At 35.0% G+C, this 14295-nt stretch overlaps 1 protein-coding gene across 1 annotated transcript; it reads left to right on the top strand.

Annotated features, from left to right (window-relative positions):
• Positions 1 to 5041: 5041 nt before the first annotated feature.
• Positions 5042 to 13476, top strand: LOC136819431 (superoxide dismutase [Mn/Fe]-like). Its single transcript, XM_067075656.1, has 5 exons — positions 5042 to 5300; positions 6061 to 6164; positions 7510 to 7719; positions 11439 to 11549; positions 13249 to 13476. The coding sequence occupies exons 1-5, from the start codon at positions 5052 to 5054 to the stop codon at positions 13346 to 13348; spliced, it is 774 nt and encodes a 257-aa protein (XP_066931757.1). The 5' UTR covers positions 5042 to 5051; the 3' UTR covers positions 13349 to 13476.
• The last annotated feature ends 819 nt before the right edge of the window (positions 13477 to 14295 follow it).

The raw sequence follows: 14295 nt of genomic DNA, 5'->3' as shown, positions 1-14295 counted from the left end.
CTTTAAAAAAATGCAAGTGATTTTTAAGTGCTTTGAAGTACAGTTCGGAAGTACAGATTTAACTCTGAGATCTAACATTAGACATTAGACATAATACTTTGAACATTAGTATCTCAGGATCTAAAAGCTCAAAAATGTTCCAATGAGACAGAGAATATAGCCTGGAATCCACTTAAAACCCCTTCTAAATCGGAAAATCCAATGAAGCAAAGTGGAAATACTGAAACTTCAATTGTCGCTTCTACCTTTAAATTCTGAAAAACGTTAAAATACCCAAAATTGCAAATATATTTTGGTGCTGATTGTAGATTGCTGGAATCCCATTTGCTACGGGCCTGTTTTATCTTTTTCATCTTTTTGAAAGATAATTGAATTATTGTTGTGAAAAAATATTTGGTACACTACCATACCTTTCTTCAGAAGATTGCCCATGTTTTCATCAAGTAGGTCCAATTGATTCTTAACTGGAAATTCAAAGAAAAGAAGTTTATGAAGTTTACTAAAAACAATATGTCAATTTTTATTGAAGATGAGTTGCTCACTAAAACTGACTTTTTTGCTCAAAAAGAGTTGAGCATTTGAAAAATATGCACTGTAAGGGCTTATGAACTTGACCATTTTTTTGTTGCACTGTAAGAGTGCGATTCTAAAAGCCAATTTCTTCGCCTCACATGCCGTCAGTTGGTAAACCCACTCCACCCGGATACTTGTCTCAGACAAATATTTCAGCATATGTTTGTTGTTAGGTATGTATAAAATTGTGGATTTTTTGGAAGAGAAAAACTTGAAATAGGTAGTGTCCAGGCTATCTACTTACAGCTTAAGCCATGACTCTTGAAAATACCACAAGCTAAGAAAACAAACAACACCACTTGTACTACAGCCATTTCTCAAACGAGTCTAAAATTATTGAGAAAAAAACAAAACAATTGAATACAACTTTCCGACCGTAGCTGCCAATTTTTTGTCCGTTTTAACACCCTACACTCGATCCAATCCTTTTTTTACACTTTTTTCTATTGTCTTTAGGTGCGAAAGAAAGACTTGGACGGTTTTAGGTTGGTAACACGGACAAAGAAAAATACCCGTGTGGCAATTGGCAGCTACGGTCAAAAAGGTGTTCTATTGTTTTTTAAGATTGAAATTTTACTGTTGATAAAGATGCCAAAAAAATACAACAAATTAATTCAAATCGATACTGAGTCCATTACACTACTTAAATTAGTAAACTTAACTATCTTGAATATCCCCCAGCTGGCACACAACGTTTCAACGTTCACAACGTCCATATAAAGTTAGATGAACGTTCAAACAACGTTGTGTGCCAGCTGGGCCTCATCAAACCACAACTTATTAAAAAACCACAAACTATCTTGCTAATTATCTAGAGCTAATGAAAACCATATAATATATATTCTAATTTAGATTCCTTGTTGAAAGAAAACTTTTTAACGCTTTGAAATAAAAGCGTGGGATATTATTAAATCTGTTTGACCTTAGATATAAAGCATTCTGAGGGATTCTCACGGTAGGAAATATAAATTAATTGTTTGTTTGTTTATAATCGATTCACTTCATTAAAGATAGGTATAATTAGCAAACGCTTATATATAATGCATGGTATTAAAGGTTTTATTTTTACATAATTGTTTTATATCAGACACATACCTTATTACACGAGTTTTACTAGTCATTTTATTAACACGAATTGAAAGATTTCGTGTTAATAAAAACCTCCTTAATTATAACCAGCCATGGTGTTATTGAAAAAGCAATAGAATTCGTGTTAATTTTTGGCGTATTAATTTCATGGCCGTTGAATACTCGCCTAGTAATATTCGTGTAATGAGGTATTTCATATCAGGACAGTGTCTGCCTATTGTTAGATTATGATGATATAAACAAAAAAATGTTTTTCTTTCTATCTTTCTAATCATCTTGTTCCACATCCGTGTCAAAATCCAATGTGAAAAGCTTGTAAATTAAAATTGATGAGTAAGAAAACGATATCACTCAGGGTGTTTTTCCACTGGCGGCTTAAGCTAACAGAATTAACAGAACATGTAAAGCTTTTTTCACATGTACGTAAAATTTTACTTAAGACCTTGAATGGTGGGGAATTTCCCTGAGCTTACGTAGTGTTTTAAGGCCTTATGTAGAATTTGCTTAAGCTTTTTTCACATGTTCATGTTCCCAAAGACAGCCTTACGAACAATTTTTCGTAAGGTCTAAAGTAAGATTTTACGTGCATGTGAAAAAAGCTTTACGTTCAAAAAGTTTTGAACTGAAGGAAAAGTCACGTAAGACCCTTTTAATCAACAAAAACTCTACACAATGTCGGGGAAATTCCAAAAAGACAGCCTTACGAACAATTTTCCGTAAGGTCTAAAGTGAAATTTTACGTGCATGTGAAAAAAGCTTAATAAAACGCTAAATAGCTATTCATATAAGTTGCAGATGAAAAGAGATAGTTACAAGTTTATTTTTTCTTTTGTGAAAAATAATTTCATCTCCCACAGCAAATCTTTTGTATTTCCTGATCCGCCTATCCTTGCTCTTTTGTTCTCTCATACATGCCCTCGACCATGTATTAGTGGATTAGAAAATGCGTGAAAAATACAAAAAATTCAACGATTTTTCTCCTGTGTTGTTTTGGGATATACATTATTTTTGTGAAAATAAAAAATTAACGCGCAACCATCTCATTTCATCCAAAAGCTATATGAATAGTTTGGGCTATTCATCCTTTTTTGAAAAGTTACATTAATCCAGTTAGTTTGTTAAGCCGTCAGTGGAAAAACACCCTCTTATTTAAAAACAAAAGCTTTAATAATTATTAATAAAAATAATATAAAAAGGTATATGATATGATGCTGGACTTTCCAACTTATCTTATAGCAAATAATAATTTGGTGCGTTATGAAAAGTCTTATATATTATCTCCAATCAGTTTCAAAATACTTGGCACAAAAGGGAAATTCCTCACGAAATTTTACAACCACAAACAATTTGGAAGCGCTCTAAATCAGGTTGGAAGGGTAGAGTTTTAACTATGAGTTTTAACGCTAGACTTAAAACTAAAGACTAGACTTAGATCCAAAAGTTCAAACATTATCCAGTAGGGCTTGAAATATAGCCTAAAAACCAATAAAATCCCTCCCAGATCGAAATATTCTATGAAATAAAATTGAAAGCCCGAAATTAACATTCTCGCTCGAATTCCAATTTTCAAAAAATGGTTAGATAGCCAAAATTGCCAATATGTTATGGCACTGATTGTAGAAGTAACTCTTGAAGTCTCCAGGCTTGAAAAAAAAAACGATTCCTACTAACTACAATAGATTGTTTTCGATTGAAACTTTTCTTCGTAGAGCATCAGTTAAATCTTTCGAAACTGATCTTTCTGATTACCAAGCCTGAAAAACCCTATTTTAGCTTCACAACACAAAAGGACGTCCCAATTATCTTATGGTAACCCCTATTTGAATTATTTTCTCTTATTGGGTCACACAAGTGCGTGAGAATTGGACCATGTTCAGACGTTACGGTTCCGTATCGGTCCGAAACGAAACGGTTCCGAAACAAGTGTGAACGTCAAAATTTGAAATGTCAAAAATAAAGACTTTACATAGAAAAACAGATCGAAATAGTTTCGCTCCACTATTTTCATCGGACCGGGACTGCTCCATTTTCTTGCTCCTAAACGTTCCGAAAAAAATATGAATACTCTTGATCCGTAACGGAGAGCATACCGGAACAATACGAAACCGTGACACCTGAAAAGGGTCTTAGAGATTTAAAATCGTACTCGAACAATTCACGTGCAAGCTTTATAATTCTCCCTGGTATCCTGAGAAAGCTATACCAACATATTCTCGGCAAACATTTTATATAGCAAAGGAAAAAAAAACAAAAATTTGCGTAGGCGGTCATTCCTTCCTATTTTCTACGCATTTGTACACAGCAGAAAATCATTTTTGCCGACGTACCCGAAAAAAACGGTGGGGATATCTTAGAAATGCGTTAGGAATGTTTGCCAGGATCGAGAAAGCTTAGCTCATATTTTGGTAATTTCTGATAAAAAAGGTATTATTCTTAGGATCTTAAAAGGGGCTTCTCATTTCAAATGATTGACGCGACAGAGGAAGGACTCTTGATAAATCTTTTTGTTGTAGTTTGTTTATCTTAACAGTTACCAATTGACATCTTGTTTGAACGGTCTGTTTACACTAAGTAAAATTTAATTATAGTATCTTTATAGTATTTAGCTAGAATTTATGTCTGTTAACATGTATACAGGACCTTATTACCGTGGTTTCTAAGATTGTTTAGTTAATTCAAAATTTCCACGTTTAAAAATGTTGGAAAATTGTATTTCAATATTGTAATGGTGATAAGAAGTATTACGATCACTATGAACTGGGTTTTTCGATTTTATGTTTTGAGGATAGATTGACACGTGCGTGATAAAATTTATGTACTTGGTTGTCAGACGTTTCTTTATGTTTTTATCGGCCTCTGATACTCAGGTTGCCTACAATATGGTCTCAAAAATCATAACATGACGATTAGCGTTATAAAAAAACAAAAAGAAATTCTCTCAAAAGGGTAGATTTTTAGAATAGCGCTGCTCGAAAAGCCCAGACGGCACACAACGTCAAAACAACGTCCCTGTGACATTCATAACGTCCAAATAACGTTATTTGAACGTTAAAACAACGTTGTGTGCCAGCTGGGGGGGTCTTAAAATTCACATAAGTGTCAACATCAAGAAACTAACACCCCTGTCTCAGTGACATTGCCTGTGGAGACTTCCCATCCTTGTGGGGTAAATATCTATCAAAATCCCAATTGAGATAAAAATTCTACTGTTCTATGCTAAATACTGTTGAAATGGCTGCATAGAGTGTAATCTTTAAAATATTGAATAATTGAAAAAAGTCAATTTCCTAGAATTAAAGTGTATTTTTCCCAGCACGATCTTACCAGGTCTTTGTCTCAAGGATGTAAAGAAATAACTTAATTATCATACCACAAAGAGAAAATAAACAATGAAATTAAACCCTGTCTCACGTGTAGTATTTCTACTTCTGCTTAACGTTGTCTTCACATATGGCATGCCACCGATGTATGAGGGAATCCAGCATTTTTCTGAGCATTATAATTTGCCACCGCTGCCATTCAAATTTGGAAGCATGGAACCACAATTTGATGCACCGACAATGAAAATCCATTACATTGAAGTTCATTCAAATTTCACTAAAAATATGAATAGGTTACTAAAAGATTGGCGAAAAAAGGTATATGATCCCGGGGGGGGGGGTACTACCCTTGTCGACCCACGGGGGTGCTCCGCTGAGGTTCGAAAAATGGACCCTACGTGGGACTCGAAATTTGCGAAAAAAGTGACCCTGAATGGGACTGAAATTCCAAAATTTTCTCAAATTTTCTACTTTTTCCCCAAATTTTCCAAAAAAAGGCACCCTACGAGGGACTGATTTTTCTGTTTTGGTGTTTTTGCGACCCTACCTAAAACTTGTGGAGGTTAAAGAAGGTACCCTGACCAGCGGAGCATCCCCGTAACCCATCTTGCCCTAGTACCCCCCCCCCGGGTATATGATTTTGTAATTTAACGTTTTTACATTTGAGACTCAATCGTTCCAATGTAAACATTTTTCCACTAGCATTGTAACATTTTCGACTCAATTTTTTCAATGTTAATATTTTCCTACTAAACATTGTAACATTTCAAGCTCAATAATTTGGCATTTGTGGTAACATTTTCTTGATTCTATGTACATTCTATTAGCATTTTTTGTGAAAACTCTGGACAATTGGAAATTTTAAGGTAAAAATTGACATTCATAGGTTCAGTTGCCAAATTCCCTGATGGTGTTATTCTTAGTTTTGCAAATTTTATCATGAATATTTTTATAAAGTATTTTCTTATTTATTTTTACTGTTTCACCTTCCCCCTGGCTTTCACCAGAATTTTGAAGGTTCCATAACTTCAAACCTTGAAAAATATATTTGAACCATCAAGATTGAATCATTTTATAGGACAAAGACAATCCGTTAACAAAGAAGTCGTTATTGGACGTCATTCGAAACATTGCTCAAGTTCCTCATCAAATGAAATATGACCTGGAACAACAAATAGGAGGGTAAGAGGAAATCTCTGGCTCAGTATTCCAATAGATCTTATCGGAATTTTTGATTTTTCTAAAAAAAGCAATGCATTGTGGGATTGTTTCGGGAGTATTACAATAGAATTCCCTCAAGGAATTCGTACTAAGAGATTTCTATTGTAATACTTCCGAAACAATCCCACAATACATCGCTTTTTAAGAAAAATAAACTTTGAAAAGGTTTTTCTTAAGGTATGTGTTCACCTTCCTTGACACATTCTCTTTAATTGATCATATCTTTAGAACAACAAATTTTTATATATCAAAAGTATATATTTTCTGAAAGCCAATAATATTCTCTTTCTAATGGTAAAAGTTTCAGCTGAATTTAAAAAACTGGGCACGATATAATTAAAATCTTAAGAATTTTAACCTTACCTACTTCAAAGAAGTTAAAGTCACCCATAGCTTTTGAAATTTGAAAAAATAATTTCGATACTATGTTGCCAATAGATTGAACCAAAAAAATGTCTTAGGATTTTTTTTTGGATCGACTTTAACTCGAGAAAACTTAAAAATTGTTAAAATTTGGAAAAAAATTATTCATTTCTCGAGTTTTTTCAACTTAACCTGAAATTGTGAAGCTTTAACTCGATTAGAAAAAAAATCCTAAGACAGTTTTTTAGTTCAATTCTTTGCCGAAAATATCAAAAAAAAATTAAGTTCATAGCTAAATGATATGGGTGACTTTAACCTCGTTAAAACTAGTATGGTGTGGTAAAATTTCGTTTTTTTCTACATCAATTTGAAATTTTTAACGAGATGATTGTTGTTAATTTGCGTAATCAGTGAAATGTGTCAAAAATATTACTATTCAATAGAGGTGAGAATAAACATCAGCTGAATTCTCTCTTTTGTCTTTGTTGTTTCCGAAAGAGACAATTATTTGAGTAAATAATCCATCATAAGACGAACTTTGTTTTGAAATTTAAATGGTTATAACTCTGGATCTAAAAAAGATTTTAAGATCGCGATTTTACCAAAATGAAATCCAGTAACTTTTCTTCCACTTTGACTGAAAATTTTTTTTTTGACAAAAAATCGGAAAAAAGGTGTACACATACCTTAAAGAGAAATGAAAAAAAAACTAATTTTGTAGTGGTGATATTGAACTTTAACAATCACGTACCCAGAGCCGCTTGCGTCTCTTTTTAATTTTACTGATGACTTGATACAACCGTGGTCGCTATCAGAATCGTAAAAATGTTAACTAAGGGAAGTTAACTAAGGGACTGCGCTCAAGTTTGAAACTTCAATTAAATCTTTGTTCGATTGTTTTTTAGCTTTAAAATCTAATTTTTCTAATTTGATCAATTTTTAGTCACTTGAACCATCTGTTCTACTTTGCTACACTTCGAGCGAACCCAAAGAACGAAACAATGGAAATACCGAAAAAATTACAAAGAGCTTTCAAACGATCTTTTGTCAATATGACTTTATTTGAGACACAATTTAAAGAATCGATAGATAAAGTATCGAGTGTCGGTTTTGTTTGGTTATGCCGTGTACCGAAACGAGACTACCTAACAGTGTAAGAATGATGCATTGGGATTTTCCAGAAAAAAACCGTGCACCCCCTATTGAGCAGTATATTTCCATTCTTAGGGGGTATGGTTTGAAATGCAGTGGAATTCCATAGCAGTAGACAAAAGCCCGTCATAAATAAGTGGAATTCCATGGGGGTAATGAATGAAAATCTGTAAAAATTCGGAATTCCAGAGGGGTATGATCCTAAAATTGCCTGGAATTCCAAGGGGGTAATTCACAAAAGGTTGGAGCTCCTCAACAGGGGGTGTTCGATGTTTTTCTGGAAAAGCCCATTTTTGAACATTTTGAAAATAGACCTTTTTGACCGTAGTCGCGCGGGCATTTTTTCGTCCGCTTTATCCCACTAAAACCGTCCAAACTCTTTTTTGACGCATTCTTATAATGTCTTTTGGTGCGAAAAAAGGACTGGGACGGTTTTAATGGGATAAAGCGGACAAAAAAATGCCCACGCAGCAATTGGTGGCTACGGTCGAAAAGATGTATAGACCCTGGTGAAAGGAGGCGGTAACTTCAATTTATTATTGTACGGGAGGCAGTAGGAGGCGCAGCCATCAAGGTTTGCACGGATGGGAAAATTTTAAGCATTTACTGATGGGCTATTGTTGAATGCGTTATCAATACTTTCTGTATTTTGTATCTCTCTTTGTCAGTCGGAGCCACTTCATAGAAATGGCAACTATTGCCTTAACGGGAAGTATTTCCCGAAGGGGGAGGTGAAAAACTTTCCGAAATGGATAGAGTTTCTGAATTAGGAAGTTAACCAGTTTTCCGATCGGGAATGTGACCTCTGCGCACTCCGGAAATGGTTGGTGGGTAAATAACTGATGCCTATTGTAAAAGAGGGTAAATAAATACCTTTCACCAGGTAGTTAAGAAATCCACCGGGTGATCGCTTCTTAATTCTACTTTCCCCATTCCCAATTAAAAACTTTCCTATTTGGAAGCTTCTTCTCGATCGGGAAACAAAAATCTGCTTTGTTTACAAAAATTCAACTTCCCGTTCGGAAACAATGAAAAGTTCTTGACCAAGGCGGTGGTTACACGTAGCCGGGGTGAAATTCACCCCGGGGTGAAATAGAAAAATAATTCACCCCGGGGTGAAAATCATTTTGGGATACACGTCAACGAAAGGCGGGGTGAAAACCCTTTTTTTCAGTCCGGGGTGAAAATTTTAACTTATTTTCACCCCGGCGTGAAAACGTAAAGTCTGTTCACGATAAGTGTGCACTCTTTTTTCTTTTACCTATAACTTTTGAAGGAATTCTTCAATCTTTATAAATTTGGTATCGTTAGAGAGATATTTGTGAGTGGAACAATTTGAAATAAAAAAATCTTTAAAAAAATTCTAAAAATGAAGATGAAAATAAAGAAGATGAAGATCTTGTAGAAAATTGCTATAACTTTCTTATTGCCGACCCAAAAAAATATCAGCGTTTTGATTGGTCGAGAGCATCGAGATATTTGCGATATTTCATATTTCTTTAGTCTGGAAATATGACCGCGTTGACTTTGGGGGACTGGGTAAGCGGCGGGAGAAAAATCAAAACAAAACAGGACTTGGCTGGGAATCAAAGGGAAAAACGCAACAAAAATATGTTCAGATTAACTTTTACTTTGGAGTTCTTCCATAAAAGACACTAAAATCAAATCTGATGAACAAAGAATTAATTATAAAACTACTTGACCCGACCCAAATATTTTCAACTTTTGGCAAATTTGTCCGTGTGATAACCAAACAGTTTTTATCAATGCATACAAAAAAACTTGAGATTCTTCAATATTTGTCAATAAAATTTCTCATAACATAACAAGGAAAGTGTAATGTCTTGTATTAAACCAAATGACGAGTGATTTTTATAAAAGTTCTCTCCTAATTCTCGTTCTCCACAACAACGTACGTCATTGACTTTTCAACTCAACAATCATTACAGTACATCTTTCTTCTAAAATTCGAAACATTAAGAGCTTGACGATAATCAAGAAAGCATCCAAATTGTTTTGCTGTTGAAAAAATGTTGTTCTTTAACCATTATTACAAGCATACATTTCCATCGTGGGACTTCCTTTCCTCTGCTATTCTTTCCCATGGCCATGTCATCGAGACAAAAACATAGAAAAAGACTGAATGTTATCAATCTGATTAATCCAATGATGGAGGGTTTTCTCTCTATCGAAACAATACTGTACGTCATCTGCATTTTGAATTATCAATCTAGAAACTTTCAAATACATTTCTGAAAAATCTGCAACTCTTCAAAACAAAACTTCTGGATCGAAGATGATCGAAAAATGTTTCTCTATTTTGTTTTTGTGTGAACATTTTCAGCGGGAAGTTATCGAATGTTTTTGTTCGAATCTAACGTTCGAATTAGATTTTCGAATAAAAACATTCGAATCTACACAGAAGCAGAAGAAGGCGGAAGTAATTTTTGAAACAAAAAGAGGACAATTTTTTTGAGTCGACAATAAATTAGTTATCACATGACTTCTCGTGCAATACTCAATATTTTACTCGTTCCGAGATTTTACCGATATTTTTCCTCGCCTAAAGGCTCGGAAAAATATTACGGAAAAATCTCGGAACTCGTAAAATATTTCTCGTATTGCACTCGAAGTCATGCGATAACTAGTACATATTCACTGGAGAGATTGTTTGATCTTAGGAGGTCATCACTGTGAAGAAATTTCACTAAAATATTTATTCAATATAAAGTTATGATGCAAAGTTAATAAGTGATTGACCTCAAAAAACAATAGAAAACAGCAGAAAACAAAGTTTTTAGACGTCAATCAGCTTATAACTTTGTTTGATATCTTTTGACTGAATGATTATTTTGAGAAAATTTTCCACAGTGATGATCAAGGATTCACTTCAGTGAAAATCATAGTTACAGCACTTTTCTACAAGATCTTCATTTTTTTCTTTTTCATTTTCATCTTCATTTTTAGAATTTTTTTAAAGATTTTTTTATTTTAAATTTTTTCCACTCACTGATATCTTTCTAATGATACCAAATTTATAAAGATTGAAGAATTCCTTCAAAAGTTATAGGTAAAAGAAAAAAAGAGTGCACACTTATCGTGAACAGACTTTAATCGTGCATAATTTTTAGATTCAACCCGGGGTGAAAAAGAAATTGTGTATACATGTAAAAATCTGCAAAAATTTGCAAAAAAAATCCTCAAAAAGATTTTCACTCCGGTCCTCAGGACCGGGGTGAAATCAACCCCGGGGTGAGTTCTACCCGCCTAAAAACGATTTCACCCCGCCTAAATACGTGTATACAGAAACAGTGTTTTCTTTATAGACCGGAGTGAATTTCACCCCGGGGTGAAATATTTTTTTATTTCACCCCGGGGTGAATTTCACCCCGGCTACGTGTAACCACCGCCAGACGGGAAACAGAAAAGTTATGAAATTTTCAATCTGGAAACAGTTTCCTTTTGGGTTGTTTTCACCTTCCCGTTCGGAAAATATTTCTCGTTAAAGCATAAGTTGCCACTTCTATGAAGTGGCTCCAACTGTTTGTTGTGTTATCTTTTCACTGGGACAGATTGGACTATGTCACTGATGCAATATTGTTTGAAAATTACTCAGCACAAAAAATAGGCAGACACGGTCCTGATATGAAATATGTGACTGATATGAAATGGGGACACTTAAACAAAAATAAAACCAAACTTCTGACTTGTTAATTTCAGATACCAGACAGTGGAGAACACGACCCCGTTAACATTAGCTGGTGGACTTCAACCTGTTCTTGGGATTGACTTATGGGAGCACGCGTACTGGATCAAACACCCAAACAGAAGGTGATTCATTAACCTGTACCAACTTTCTAGGATCCACTGACCCATACATACCTGGACCAATTTTCTATATCCCAGCCAGGGAAAACCTTTTGATTTGATGAGTTTTTTTAACCCTAATGGTAGCACTATTCGATAGTGGTGCAAACCAAATGCGTCCAGGGTGCTAGATCTACTTTTGGTGATATAGCACCGTTAGATCTTAATATTTTAACACTGTAATGGCTTTTTTTCGGGTGCCGCTTTTAAAAAAAATTGAGGATGGTCCAGGGTGTAAAAATTTCAGTGCTTGCATCGGTTCAAGAAAATTAACGATAACTAAATTGACCTCGCGTTTGTATGTAGACTATGCTATAGTCTAAGACAAATCACTATCTAAGAAATAAGATCAAAGTCGAAGATAATTCGCAAACGGGCTTTTTTGCCTAAAAGAGTTTACCAGTCTTCGAAACTCCACAGCTGTATTTTCTCCCGTATACAGCCATTGCACCATACGGCCATATTTTCCTGCCTTTACTATGATTGTAACGGACGATAACATCATCTAGTTTGTATACTACAGTTTTATGTATTAGCTACAGTTTTATGTATCTTGAGTTTTACAGACTGTTCACAACCCAGTTGGCACACAACATTGTTTCAACGTCCATGTGATATTCACAACGTCCAAATAACATTGTATGAACGTTAGAACAACGTTATGTGCCAGCTGGGAAAAAAATTATTCAAATCTCTTTAAATAAATTTCAAGGTTTTAGCCCCTTCTTCACAATTCTAGGTACAGTAAAACCTCAAACTAGCGGACACTCTAAAAGGCGGACACCTCTGATTAACGGACAAAATATTTTTCCCCGGCTTTTTCCTAGTTCAAATCCTTATGAAAATGTCTCCAAAAGGCAGACACTCAATTAGCGGTCAACTCTATTTAGCGGACAAACATTTTTGCACGGAATGTTCAAAAACCTGTTTTTTCCCTCCAATTAGCGGACACCGAGGAAAACACAATTTCAGACATTAAGATACAAGTAATAAGTGATTTTAAACCATTTATTTCAAGCATATTTTTGTTTGTTTTTTCCAAATTTTGTTTACAAAGATTCAGTTTTTCCTTTACCCAGTTGACAAGTTTTCCTGGGCCAGTAAAATAGTAAATAACTGACACTTCAAGTCCAAACAGACTTGAGGTTGTTAAAATCAACAACAAAAAACAAAAAACAATCAAGCATTTTTTTAGATAATGGAAGTAACGATTACAGCTCTTCAAGCTCTTTCTCAACCCTGAAGTTGACTTTGCTATTTTTAGTATAATTTTTAGACTTTTCTATAACGATTGAAAAAAAGTAGTTTGCCGGTGTTTAAATAACTTTTCTCGAGTCTTTTCATGTTCCTATGTCTTTAGGGAAATGCTTAAAACCATAATTTCATGATCGCGACCCCCTAAGTACGGTTTAATTTTGAAATTTGAGCCTGAAACTCAAAACCCTCCAAAAGGCAGACACCTCTAATTAGCGGACACTAATCCGATTCCCCCAATGGTGTCCGCTAATCAGAGGTTTCACTGTATTCCCCTCTTATATGATGGATCAAGAATATGTAGAGAAGTTCAGTGGCACTCTCCTCTACTTTCTCGTCGACTGCGGTCAAGAACTTACTCACTTTTTACGCAATCAAATAAATCTTTATGTACATTTTCTCTATATAGAGATGACTACTACAAAGCGTGGTGGTCAACTATTGATTGGAATAAAGTTGAACAACTCTACCAATGGTGGAAGAATATGGAACCACGTGATGAACTATAAGCCAATCAGATCACCTTATTTGTATCACATGAACGGCTACCATACAATCAAATGAACGGATTTATCGGATTAAAGAAAAATGTTAAAATTTGGTCATAAAGAAAAATCGATGATGTCTAAAGACATGATATTTCCTTTGTCTGATGAAAAACTAAAAAACGAATATCCAGTAAAAATTCTACCCTTTTCAACCGGGAATAATTTCAATTCCGATTTTAAACCCCTGTCTCGCAGCCCCGGTGGAACTTTTTTCCTCAGTGGGGATAAGAATTCCTATTGAAATCCTAAAGGGGGGTTTGTACTTTTACGATGTGACGGGATTGGCCCTTTTTTAGTACGGTATTACGGGATTTGACGGAAAAAGAGACAGGAAAACGGTATTTTAAAATCAGACGGTGACGGTATTTAGGTACATTTTTGCCCTGTACAAGCCGGTGTGACGGTGTTATTATTTTTTCAATTTTCGGGATTCCGGGATTCAGCAAAAATTTTGACGGGAAAACGGTATTTCAAACACCTACAAACCCCCCCCCCCTAAAGGAGATAGAAATTCTATTGTTCCAAAGTTAGAAAATCCAGTGGGGATGGTTTTAGAATGGAATTTTTAAACATGGAATTTCCAGTTTAGGGATGAAATCAAAGTCGATTTCCCAGTGGGGCTGAAATTCAAGGGTATTTTCCCACCGGGGATGAAATTTTTGCTTAATTTTCCAGTGGTGCTGGGGTCCCAGTGGGTCTGTGACACAGGAGTGTGATCTTGAGGGAACTCATGCGGGATGGGGCGGGATATTGAGGGACCAGGGAACTGAAATCCCCATTTGCCTAAGTACCCCCCCCCCCCACCAGGCTGAAATCAAACATTTTCAAAATCCGATTTCGCACAACTTTCTATAAAAGTAAAACTTTTGTGTTCAAATTGTACATATTAGGGCTTTATTGACCCAAAG

This window comes from Clytia hemisphaerica, unplaced genomic scaffold (assembly GCF_902728285.1).
Source record: "Clytia hemisphaerica strain Z4C2 unplaced genomic scaffold, Clytia hemisphaerica genome assembly, whole genome shotgun sequence".
Lineage (NCBI taxonomy): Eukaryota > Metazoa > Cnidaria > Hydrozoa > Leptothecata > Clytiidae > Clytia > Clytia hemisphaerica.
This window is presented reverse-complemented; position numbering and strand designations above follow the sequence as displayed.

Excerpts from the sequence above, each read along its gene's own strand:
- LOC136819431 (XM_067075656.1), top strand. The coding sequence starts at position 5,052 with ATGAAATTAAACCCTGTCTCACGTGTAGTATTTCTACTTCTGCTTAAC. Across the intron at positions 7,720-11,438 it reads AAACGAGACTACCTAACAGT|ATACCAGACAGTGGAGAACA; the intron begins GTAAGAATGATG and ends TGTTAATTTCAG. Across the intron at positions 11,550-13,248 it reads ATCAAACACCCAAACAGAAG|AGATGACTACTACAAAGCGT; the intron begins GTGATTCATTAA and ends TTCTCTATATAG.